General features: G+C 34.5%; 3 protein-coding genes and 3 pseudogenes across 6 annotated transcripts, besides 4 other annotated features; 4 read left to right on the top strand and 2 right to left on the bottom strand.

The window, feature by feature from the left end:
* Positions 1 to 4,338: part of a mobile genetic element that runs on past the window's edge.
* Positions 4,283 to 12,951: part of a mobile genetic element that runs on past the window's edge.
* Positions 4,339 to 4,958: a terminal%2Cinverted (terminal inverted repeat of Maverick-1A transposon ID:TVAGG3_0143050).
* Positions 4,339 to 12,951: part of a mobile genetic element that runs on past the window's edge.
* TVAGG3_0143200 (protein of unknown function, DUF4107 family) lies at positions 4,959 to 5,384 on the bottom strand (the record flags this gene model as incomplete). Its single annotated transcript, XM_051224373.1, has 1 exon — positions 4,959 to 5,384. One exon carries the CDS (start codon positions 5,382 to 5,384, stop codon positions 4,959 to 4,961), a length of 426 nt encoding a protein of 141 aa, XP_051109359.1.
* Positions 5,675 to 6,553, bottom strand: TVAGG3_0143190 (annotated as a pseudogene). Its single transcript has one exon. A coding segment is annotated over exon 1 (879 nt).
* On the top strand, positions 6,603 to 7,457 carry TVAGG3_0143180 (protein of unknown function, DUF4106 family; the record flags this gene model as incomplete). The annotated part of the gene is made up of 1 exon (XM_051224372.1): positions 6,603 to 7,457. One exon carries the CDS (start codon positions 6,603 to 6,605, stop codon positions 7,455 to 7,457), a length of 855 nt encoding a protein of 284 aa, XP_051109358.1.
* Positions 9,513 to 11,465, top strand: TVAGG3_0143170 (annotated as a pseudogene). The gene has a single exon. A coding segment is annotated over exon 1 (1,953 nt).
* TVAGG3_0143160 lies at positions 11,495 to 12,404 on the top strand (annotated as a pseudogene). The gene has a single exon. A coding segment is annotated over exon 1 (910 nt).
* Positions 12,539 to 12,949, top strand: TVAGG3_0143150 (ATP binding; the record flags this gene model as incomplete). Its single annotated transcript, XM_051224371.1, has 1 exon — positions 12,539 to 12,949. The coding sequence occupies one exon, from the start codon at positions 12,539 to 12,541 to the stop codon at positions 12,947 to 12,949; it is 411 nt and encodes a 136-aa protein (XP_051109357.1).

Genomic DNA, 12,951 nt, shown 5'->3' with positions numbered 1-12,951 from the left:
TTGAAAGTCGTTGCTGTTGACTTGTTTGTAGAGGACTCAAAATAGTAGAACTATGTCCGGACAAGTAAGGGTCTATCGTCGCTTCTCAAAGTTACGGGCGTTCCAAGGAAGTATACTTTGAGAAGCCTTTTCTTCCTTATAGAATGAGATAGGATGGTTATTTTACAAAACCGACAAGACCTTAACCGAGTAGTTTTCATGTTTTGTCACTTTTCTGTCACTTTTCAGGAAAAAACATTTTTATTATATATATAAAATGAATTTTACAAAACCACCGTTACCCTTCTTTGGAAATAAGAGTAGATGTAAAGATATTCTATTGAGAGAACTTAAGAAACTACCGAATGGTCTAACATTTGTAGATTTGTTCGGTGGAAGTTTCTATATATCTCATTTGTGCCATACTGTATTTCCTGACTCAAAGATTATATGCAATGACTTCGACAACTATATGAACCGTCTCAAACATATACCGAACACAAACAAAATATTGAGTGAGTTGAAAGAAAAGATACCTATAGGCAAGATGGAACGTATACCATTAGATAAGAAAAATATTGTAAGAGAGGTTTTAAAAAAAGCAGAGTATATTGACTGGGATAGTATATCTTCTAGACTATTGTATAGTGGTTCTATAAGAGTTCATGACATTGAAACACTTATGTCAAACGTTTTATATCTTAACTATACAAAGGTTTTCCAAAGAGAACATAGAAAAATATACTGAGGGTATCGAGTTTGTGAGATGTCATTGGACAGAGTTGTATGAAAAATATAAAACAAGGGAAAATGTTTTCTTTATAGTAGACCCGCCGTTCTATAACACATGCGATTTTCAATACCAAGTAGACTGGACTTTGAGAGACTCTTTAGAAAACTTTAGACGTTTTACATAACCATCCATGCTTTTACTTTACATCCGTAAAAGTGGTTTGGAAAGTGTCATGAGATGGTTAGAGGACATACATGACTATGAGTTTAGATATGACAAGAAGAATATGAGAGAGGTCCTATAAACCGGAGAAAGTGTCACAACAAAGAAATTTTATTGGTAAGTAAATGTGGTTTGAAATAGGACTACTTGTTTTAGGTTTTTTCCATTGTTCATTTACTTATTTGACGTGGCAGAAAGATATAGAGAATATGAAGATGAACCAATACCAGCAAATGTTCAGCATATGTACTCGTAAGAGATATTTTTTATCTAATATTAAAGTGGACGCACAGAACTTAGCGAATGCACAGCAAACCTGGACAACCAAACCCAGAGAATATTCCAAATGAAGTTAGAATACAAACTGCAATGGCAAACTATGGTCAAGTGCCAACAGATGTACAAATGCAAAACTGCATGTCAAATGACGCTGCGTTAGGCTTACCACCATGGTATGCAAATATGAGATGGAAAGAGTTTTATACAAACCCTGAAGTGGGATATAAACAACTCTATGCAGATGACGCGAACACAGGAGTTGACCCGGAATATGTTTTCTACCAGAGGAGAAATAGAATGTATGAGCTCCAGTTAAAGAATGCAATGGAACTTCAGAAGGAAACGTAAAAGACTAGGCGGACATTAGATTTTTACATATAGTAAAATGGGTTTCTTTGGAAGAATAGGAAACTTCTTTCGAAATGTTGGAAGAGGTATTATGGAATGGAATAAAATCTGTCGGAAGAGGAATTTGGAACGGAGTCAAAAATATTGGTAAAAGAGTAGGTCAGTTCGTTGGTATTATACCTAAAGACCTGAACCAGAAGAACAAGCTCCTGTTATACAACAGCCTGAACCTGCACCACAGTCTAGTTGGCAACCAAAATCCAACACCTCAACCGTATTAAAATTATTTTTTTACCGTTCGATAGTAGTTGTATATGAGACTAAGTTCTAAGTAAAACGCATGGTATAATGGAACTATTCTCTTTCTTCCATCTGTAGTAAACCATACTTGAAAGTCTGAAATACTTCCACTCGGTGGTTCATATAGCTTTGTAGGTTTTTCGTAAAAGTCATTTGCCAAGCATAAAAAAGAGTTTTGTGCACCAGAAAATGAAGCATGAACGATAATAGCATCTGAGTCGAAAACATTTTCATATGTTCCATTAGGGTTTTCGACTTCATAAAAGTTCGGGTGTACTGGATATTCTGCAGGCTGATTTAACATCCTCAAAAATCTATACCATGCCAAGTTGTTATATTTTGTAGAAATATAAACGTTTTCTCCAAGGTCTTCTATTCTATTGATTTTAACAGTTGCATTTTTCCTGTCATATATAATATCGAGATGGTACTCTCCTTCGTCAATGTTAAACTGGTTTGCATATTCGAGATAGATATCGTTTATTTTTCTTGAAAAGCTTGAAGAGTTGTTTCTAAGTTTACAAGCAAACTAACTTGTAAAAGTTTTCCCTGTTCAAATTTCTCATACATACGTTTTTCTTTGTTATAGTATCGAACTTCAAAACCGACCGTAAATGGGAAACCATGTATGGCTTCTGAAATGAACTTCATTCTACGAAAGCCAATAGCTTTTGTGACGGATGGGTCTCTTAGCCATCTTAACGGGTAGTCAAAACGATAGCCTTCATGCTTTACGGTCTCTGTCTCAAACTTTTGACCGACATTCGTAAAAAGTTCATCTAATGGTTTAGTTGTAGCAACTCTTGAATTTTCTTTTTCTATTGAAAGCATATTTTATCTAGAATAAAAATGTCGAAAGAAACAGCGTCTATGAGAGAAATACAACACAACCGACAACTCATTTTGCAAGCTCTAAATAAGAACACAACAAACTTTTCAAACTATTCTAAGATATCTGAGTCATTGAAAGAAGGAAACTTAAAACTGACATTAAACCCTTTAACAGACGAGTTTCTGTTTCAAGACAGTAAGAACCATACTGTCTGTGTAAATCCAACAAAAGGAACTTTAAACGAGAAACCTATAAAAGAACTTCTTTTGAAAGCAGATGTTGACAACAAAGCTGACAAAGAGTATGTCATTGAAAAAGTTCAAGAAGAACATGACAGAGCAGATGCAACATATGCAACAAAAGAACATACTCATCCTGAACTAGCAGACAAAACATATGTTGACAATAAAATGTCAAGTGAAGTGACAAGAGCTGAAAACGAATATTCTAAAAAGACTCATACACATACCATTGCAAATATTACAAACTTACAAGAAACCTTAAACAGGAAAAGTGACGTTGGACATACACATACCATTGCAAATATTACAAACTTACAAGAAACCTTAAACAGGAAAAGTGCCGTTGGACATACACATACCATTGCAAATATTACAAACTTACAAGAAACCTTAAACAGGAAAAGTGACGTTGGACATACACATACCATTGCAAATATTACAAACTTACAAGAAACCTTAAACAGGAAAAGTGACGTTGGACATACACATACCATTGCAATATTACAAACTTACAAGAAACCTTAAACAGGAAAAGTGCCGTTGGACATACACATACCATTGCAAATATTACAAACTTACAAGAAACCTTAAACAGGAAAAGTGACGTTGGACATACACATACCATTGCAAATATTACAAACTTACAAGAAACCTTAAACAGGAAAAGTGACGTTGGACATACACATACCATTGCAAATATTACAAACTTACAAGAAACCTTAAACAGGAAAAGTGCCGTTGGACATACACATACCATTGCAAATATTACAAACTTACAAGAAACCTTAAACAGGAAAAGTGACGTTGGACATACACATACAAGTTTTACAACTTTTACAGCAGATGATATTACACTAAACACAACCTTGCCAAGTAAAGGTCCAACAATACCACCGGCAACAAGTCTTGTAGATACTTTGATATCGAATGACAATAGTATTATACATCTAAGACAGGAACTCAATGTGCTTAAACAAATTTTGCCGAATCTTATTTACCCGGTTGGCTCTATTTATACGTCAATGAACTCTACCAGACCAGAAGTAGTACTTGGTTTTGGAACTTGGACTCAAATAGTCGACAGGTTTTTGTATTGTGCAAACTCTTCAAAGGAAACAGGTGGAAGTAAAACGATTTCAGGTGAAAACCTACCTGCGCACAGTCATTACATAAATTTAAGTACATCTCTAGAAGGTTGGCATAAGCATAGATATTGGGATTGGTCAAGAATGACAAAAGGTAAAGGATATGATGTTAAAGACGACGTTGAGTTTGCTATAAATTGTTACTGGAGTGACACTCAGGGAGGAGGAAGCCATACACATTTGGTTTCAGGGTATACACAAAAGTTAGTATACAAGTCTCGTGTACTGAGGCACTGCGTTCCTCCGTACGCAATACTTGTGAATTTGACACTTTACAAAACCGTTAACGTATATTTTACAACACAAACACAAACACCAACTTAACCTTAAATATTTATAAAGCCGCCAACCACTTCACCTTACTACTGTAAAAATAAACGTTCTCACTTACAAAAGTATTGCAACTCTTCCCATTGCTGTGCTTCACACAATAGTTCATATTCTTCAGTATCGCTGCTGTCGCTCCAATCGTCAGAGTCAAAGTCACTGTCAAAATAAATGTTAGTAAGTTTTGACAAAGCTAATGAAACACGTTTACCGTTTGTATCGTATGCTTGTATAAACTTTCCATTCTTCATTCCTTCATAAACGCTCAAACTAACTTTACCCTTTCTCCCTCGTATCTGATAGAATGTATTTTCACGAGGAACGAAGAACAAATTCTTGAACTCATGACCGTTGTAGTTTGTTATCTCAATAGTTTTCGTCATTTATATAAAAATAAACTTAAAAATAAAATAAAAATAATTTTAAAAAATAAACTTAAAAATTAATGATATCACCACCCTCACACGTATGAAAACATAGCACAAAAATAAATTTAGGTGAAGAGGTGACATCTCACCTCTTTTTTCACCTGTTTTTTCACCCACTTGAATTCATTGCTTTATAACTCTCTTCCTTGGTTTCTTTTTAGTTGCTTTCTTCACGTCTGTCTCCAACTTGACTGTCTTTCTTCTTCGTCCGTAATGATACCAGTTACTTCCACCAGTCAATGGGTCAAATGGTCTTTCGTAAGGGTTTCCATACATTCCATAGGGACCATACGGAAGAACTACTGGTGGAGGAAGAGTTCCATCGACTCTATTTAAATGCATTGTTTCACCTTTCATCTGGTCATTAAAGTCTTTTGCGTGTTTTGCAAACTCATCGTCCTTTCCTAAAGCATTTTCTGACTCAGTCGCAACCAAATTGGATGCTTTATTTATGAGTCCTATTTTATTTAATCTTAACTTCTTTGCAACCCAGCCTCCAATCTTTCCTTTATTTGCATCTAATGTCTTTGAAACCCTTCCTCCACTCATTTTATTTACTGCGTCATAAGCTCCAAGTGCTTTTGCTCCAAATGCTAATGCTTTTGTTCCCATTGCGCCTAAAGCTGCCCAAGCTACCATTTACACCATATTAAAATCATCTCTCTTCAATATTATCTCATAAAAGTTCTCGTTACTGGAGAAAGTCAATGAACATAAACATTCTCATTCATAAACTTCTTTCTTATATCATCTATACGCTTCAAAATGTCTGAACAATTGCTAACATCTTCTACAACAGTTATTTCATCATGAATGACCTTCAAGAACAAGCTCATTTAATATGCTATTAAAATCATTTCAATAATGAGTCCATCCTTTCCATCTTTAGGTAGCACAACATCTTTCATTGAAGAAGGTTCGACAAGTCTTATGTTAAACTTACTGACAAAGTTTGTTATACTATAATGCTTCGGTGGCGAATACATGTAGTTTGAAAGACATAATATAGATTCTTCAGCAAATTCACTTATACTGGATTTTTATAACAATGTTCTCACGAGACCAAATACCACCAATTGACAATCTTGTAAGCAATCCTGCTGAACCTTCAACTGTAAACGTCGATGGTAACATTCCACGAAGGTCATCTATTGACATCGTTGAGTCACTGAATTTAAATATTTTCTTAAAGCAATCGTCATTATCTAACCATGCAATAGCTTTGAAGTTTTCATTCGAATATACATCTGCTTCATTAAATGTAAAACCTGACTTCTTTGCAGAGATGACTTTAAAATCTATTGAGTTTGTTTCAAATTATATGCTATGCTAACTTCTGAAGGTAATGGGTGTCCTTCCGCAGTCAGTTGTTCTCTCACTACCGTTTGAAGCTTTGTGTTAAAAACTTTCATGTCATCTCCTGTGTCTAGGTTCACATACACAGCAACAGGAAAACTATCTTGCTTCTTTGTTTCATCATTATACCTCAAAACATTAAAGTTCTTCAATAATATTGTTCTTCCTGCTGGAATACTTCGAACCTGTCTTATTTCAATAGCTTTCTCACCTCCTACATACTCTACCCAGTGTCTTGGATATTCATAAGTATACTGACTTTCTTGAATTTTGGTAGGTTTCATCATAACATGTTCATAGTATATCTTTATACTCTTGTCAGTTAGACTCGGTGCTATGTTCTGAATATTTCTGACTTGCATTTTTAATGGAGATAAAATGAAGCATTTAATACATGACGTAGATGAAGACATGAATGAAACTACAGACAAACTTAACTCTTCTCTCATTCTTCCTTTCAGTAAGGACTATGAGTTCTGTTCAAATGGCGTTTATTTCTATTGTGGAAAGATGGGTTCAGGTAAGACATTTAACCTCATTCGTCATATACTCATAACAGAACGTTTAGGAAACGACTCATATTATGACCAAATCATTATATCAGTAACTTCAGACTCTATGGACTCAACAGCGAAAACATTTATGTCAAAAGTTCAAGCCTCTGTCGTTAAAGTTCCAGACAGTGAACTCATTGAATTTCTTCAACGTTACATTCGACGTAAGAGGAAATATTATGCTATTGTAGAGTTCATACAGTCAGGAATGCAAAAGACTTCAGAAGAGATGGAAAGAATTATTGACAAACACCACTTACGTCAGTACTCAGGAGTTTACGATATGAAACGACTGACAAACTACATTCTATCAAAACTTTCAAAATACCCCTTCAAAAAGTATCCTTCAAACACTCTGCTCGTTTGTGACGACTTCGCTGGTAAAGGTTTAGTGTCAAAACCAGACTCACCATTAGCTAACATCATAACTAAAGTCAGACATTACCACTTAACTGTAGCAATACTTATGCAAACATGGAGGTTTTTAGCTTTAAACATAAAACGTCTCATAACTGACTTCGTTATCTTTCAAGGTTTCTCACGTTATGATATTGAACTCATTTGGAAACAGTCAGGTATAACATTACCTTTTGAAGAAATTTGGGAAGCATATAAGTCTCTCATCTCTCCTCGTTCATACCTTGAGATTCATATCATGACTAATACCATTAAAGTCAAAAATATTCCATGGGAACGACCAACATTGTTTTAAAGTTTAACCTTCAATTGACTGATGGTAAACAAATTCCATGCATCTCTGTCGCCATTTCTGTTAATATTTTTGCTGTCATTCATATCATTCCACTCCCCATTCCGTTAGCTTTTTGAGGATATGCGTTAGAATAGCTGTTCTTAAATGAAGGCTTTTCACCTTTGAGAGCATAAACTCTATAACTTTCTGCATACTTTATGTTTGAACCTCCTGAGCCATCATTGACATAAATTTTTATAGGCTTCCACCCTTTGTTCATGTTCCTGCTTCTTCCCTTAGCTCTTTTGTTCAGTAGTTTCTACATCTTTATACACAGCTCCTGTCTCAGTGAATTCAACAATATTTTCATTCGTTAGCTTTACATTCAAACCCTTGTCGAGTATATTGTTCATTTCATACATATAAAAGGTTTTTATTCTATATGAATGAGAAGCAAATCCATCTTAGCTGGTGCCGTTAATGTTCCAATTGAACCAACATCAAATGTTGACTCACGAACGACAAACAATATTGTCATAAAGAATTATAGTTCGGAGTGTTTGAAAGAAAAAGAACCAGAACTGAAATCCGTGAATTTAAACTCAGCTTCAAACGCTAACGCTACATCAGATGTTAAGTTAGAGTATCCACCACTGGACCAAATTCTTCAAGAGAAGCCAACGACAATCCTTACACAAATGTTCAAACAAATCCTTCAGATAACGTAGACCATTACCTTCTTCAGTTATACCAAACAATTTTACTCAAAGACGATAAGAAGCTTTTGACAAATCTTATAAGTAAGAACCAAATAATTCTAACAAAGGAGGACCTTGAAAATGTTATATCACGAATAACAGGGAAACAATGTGTCATTGACTATCTCGACCCTGAAATCGAATGCTGTGGTCAAACGCCACCATTCATGAAAATAGGTAACATCCGCATCATTGAAATACCAGGAACTACAGGAGTTGAGTTTAAGTATAAATATTCGAACGAGTATACAAAACCAACAGAATATAAACTTTGTTTGAAATATGTTTTAGTAAATTAAAGCAATTTGTAATATCTATCCAAAACTTCTTCAACAGTATCGAACTCATCTTCATAATGCAAACCTAATCTTATTGACTTGGTGCAGTTTTCACTAACACAATATAGCGCTTTGCGCTCGGCGCCTTTGACGCCTTTTTCTGTTCTCTTGACTGACATAACTAACTCATTTGTTTCATCAAACAGCAATACCAAAGTTCATGACCTAATACATAACATTCATACTTTATATTTTTAGCTCTGAGTTCTCTTGTAAGCTGTTGCATTTAATATTTTCTAAAAAGTCAACTTCAACAGTCATTCGCATGGTGCCTTCAGTTCTACAGGCTCGCCTTGAAAGTCAACAAGTCTGAATTGCATGTCTTTCAAATTATGAGGACTAATGCGAACCCATTTACCTAAATGAGTTGCTATGACAGGAACGTTTGGAATGAACATTGAATTGACTGCATAACAGAAAGACTTATATTCTACTGAACCTTTACTATTAACTCCTGAAATACCTGTGACATTAGCTATTTTTGACTCAATGTATAAAACAATTGCCATAACATACGTATGGAACAGATTTCATCTCATCGTTTTGTCAATACTTTTCAAAGGAAATGTCATATGGTATGCTCCCAGAAGCAATTGAACTCTATGACTCATTCGTGTTATCTTAAACTCCTTCGCATAACTGAACTTCAAAACTCCTGCAATAAGTTTAACATTCATTAAGTTTTCTTCGTTATCCTTGTTTATTGTAGTATTTATGAGAGCATTTTAACACTCCAGCTAATGTTTCATCTTATATTCTACATTATTGTGAAATCTTATTTCGTGCTTCTTTCCATCTATTTCAAACTCCATGAAATCTGTTTCATCTGTTATAACGAATGAAGCGATAGTATTGAAGTCAACCATTCTGAATGCAAGTGGCTTCATTCTGTAGACCTAAGTTTGTTTGTAGCTTTACTGTCCCGTATTCGTTTGGGTCTGTACTTTGCAAATAGAACAACATTTTATTCTCATTAAAATATGAGTATAGCTGCATATGCGTATGAAGCTGACAGAGCTAAACGTTTATATTTTGGTCAATACTCTCTCACACTTACTGACAAATATATTGTTATTTCTGATGGAAATACTGAGAAATACATAACATGGAAGGACTATGAAAAGTTTGACCCTATTTTAACTCCATGTACAATGCCTTTCATTGTAAATGAAGTTGTCATGAAGAACGACACAACAGTATATAAGTCTGTTCATGAAGCATTAGAATATATGTTGAATCATAACCCGAAATTTGACCCAAGCACTACGCCATGTACAATGCCCTTTATTAAGGACGGTGAAATCGTAAGAGTTCCGGATTCAACGGTTTACACAGCTGTTCAAAACAGTTTACAAAACATTTTAGCGAATATCTTTAATTCAGAAACTACAGAAATAAAATTACCATATATAACAGATGCTAAAGAAATTAAATCAAAAACAACAACATTATTTACGTCACTTAATGATTTAATGACTTATATCATTAATATTCCTGCACCAACTACAGCATTTGATCCAAACTCGACGGTTTGCAGTGTACCTTTCATAAAGGACAGTTCAGTAATTGTTTTAAGGGATTCAACAGTTAATGAATCATTAAAGGCGTCATTAATGAAAATCATTGATTTTAACTCATTCATGAATACATATAATTCATTCATTAATGTTTCATATGCTTCTAAAGAAGGTGAGCCAAAAACTATCGATAAAGCGGTGTATGAAATAAAAGCATCAACGACGAAATTGAATTCGTTAACTTTTGACGGTGATAGTTTCGTTAATGACATAACATCGGGGAAAACAATTTTAACAAAAGAATATTTAAAATCTCATGTTAGTGAGTTCGTTGAAATTGAAAAAAAGGTGGAATTAAGTTCGATCCACTGAATTTCATTTTCAACTTAGCGAATGCGGGTGTTAGTTTCGCTGAATGGACAACTATACAGAGTGAAATAAATGCAATATGGACGTTTTTGGGGTCAAAAGCGGGAATGGGTGAGCTTGTAAATGCTGCAAGAACATTAGGTGAAACAGGAAATTTTGTAGATGGTTTTAAAAGACTTGTTTCAAATGTTTTAACAAACACAAAGAAATTATTTAGATATACCATACATAACGGACGGATTTTCGAACAGGTAGCAACAAACCCTCCGGTTATGGCTGCGTTGATGATGGTTAGAGATATAAAACCACGTAACGACGGGAACGAAGAACATGAACAACAGAGCCCAACGGGCTCAGAGCCACATAGTGGCGAGGATACTGGTCGGGTTATTCGAGACATTAAAAACGTGTATCCTGAAGTTATTGATTTATTTAGAGGAGTTAATGATTCAATTTCAAAACATTCTATAACCCTCGATGAAGAGAATAAATTAACAGATTATATATTCGTCATTATTGCAGAATTAATGAAGAGAATAAATGAAAAAGGAATTGGTGATATCATTAATGTCAGCGATGTAATGATGAAAAGAAATTTTGACTCATTATTTACAAAACCGAAAACAGAATATAGTCTTTATGACGTAATTACCGAATTAATGAAAAAGATTAATGATAATAAGAGTTCTGGCGGAAGAGTTGAATTAGAAGTGAATGATGTTAATGAGAAATTAGCCGAAAAAGCAGATAAAAACCACGTTCATTATATAACTTCAGACGAACAGATTATAACGGACTACCATGGATATTTAACACGAAGTGATGAAGTGAAGACGGAAGATGTTAATGAAAGAAGATATAAATACATTCGTGCTAAAGGTTATGACATAAGCTGTACTGTACAGTATGACACGGGTAAAGCACCAGAAGCATTTAGTTATAACGATGAAATTTATGCCTCTACTTTCTCTGTTAACGGTGTATTAGTTGAACCAAGATTTACTTTGAGAGTTAAGGCAAAAATAACGTTTGAAGATGCTATTAAAAGTAAAGCTGACAAAGTTGAACTCGAAGCAATGAACAAAGTTTTGAAATCTCATAAACACAACATCTCCGATATAAATGAACTTCAAGCTACATTAGACAGTAAAGCTGACAAGAACCATACAAACGAATCCTTCACTACTGTTAGAGCAGACGACATAATATTGAACTTTGACCTTGGTTCAAGTGCACCATTAGAAAATCCAAGTACAAGCGTAAAAGATACACTAAACTCCTTAAATAGTAAATGTATGAACATTGAAGTCATGTCAGAAACTTTGAAGCACATGAACTACCAGCAATGTTAGATAAGAAAGCAGATAAGAACCATACACATGATTTCTTCACAACTGTTGGTATAGAAAGTATTGAAGGAACGGTTGAAGAAACTGGTGGATGCATTATATTGTAAACCTCCTAACTTTCCACAAGGTTTAACATCGGATGACGACATAACGACGATGAGAAACATTAGATGTAAAGATGTTTATGTCATGAAGGATGAACATAATATTAAATTCACTGCTCAAGATTTATATGATAAGAAAGCTGACAAGAACCATACACATAAATCCTTCACTACTGTTAGAGCAGACGACATAATATTGAACTTTGACCTTGGTTCAAGTGCACCATTAGAAAATCCAAGTACAAGCGTAAAAGATACTCTTAACAATTTAGATAAGAGTTGCAGGAATACCGAAGATCATGCCAGAAACTTTGAAGCATATGAACTACCAGCAATGTTAGATAAGAAAGCTGACAAAACTTATGTGGATGCAGAACTAACAAAGAAATTTTCGAAACCAGATACAATGACATTTACAACAGAAATTATAAATGGTGAACCAGCAACTCCATTTGAATTTGTTAGAGGTCTTCAACCAGATACTTTTGAATTTTTCTTGGATAATTCTATTGAACTAACATTACATTATAAAAGTGGAACAAATGCAACATTTCATCCGGGAGATACATTCCAAATGGTATTTAATGACATAAGTTCTTTAGAATATGTTTATAGAGTTATGAGCATATATGATTTAATATATCCTATAGGAGCTGTTTATACGTCTATGAATCCAATAAATCCAAACACTTTATTTGGTGGTAGATGGTATGAAATAGTTGACAGTTTTCCATTCTACACTAATACGCAGTCAATGAAGATGGGAGGTTCAAAGAAAATAGGTATTGAAAACCTTCCTTCACATATGCATAGGTTCAGTGGAAGAACATCTGTGGAAGGAAACCATTCACATTCAATAACAAAAAGAGGTTATACAAATCTTGCAGCGGGTTCGGATAGACAGGGAATGCATAGATATGATATTTCAACTGACCCAGTAGATTCAAGCACAGGTATTTTCTGTGGAACTGCAGGAAATCATACACATGTTGTAGCTGGTATTACAGACCCAGCAGGTAATGGAAAAGATTATATGCCTCCTTATATAACAATGCACGCTTGGATACGAGTTGGTTAAAA

This window comes from Trichomonas vaginalis, chromosome IV (assembly GCF_026262505.1).
Source record: "Trichomonas vaginalis G3 chromosome IV, whole genome shotgun sequence".
Taxonomy (NCBI): Eukaryota; Parabasalia; order Trichomonadida; family Trichomonadidae; genus Trichomonas; species Trichomonas vaginalis.
Note: the sequence above shows the minus strand (reverse complement) of the source record. Positions and strands in the feature narration are given on the sequence as shown.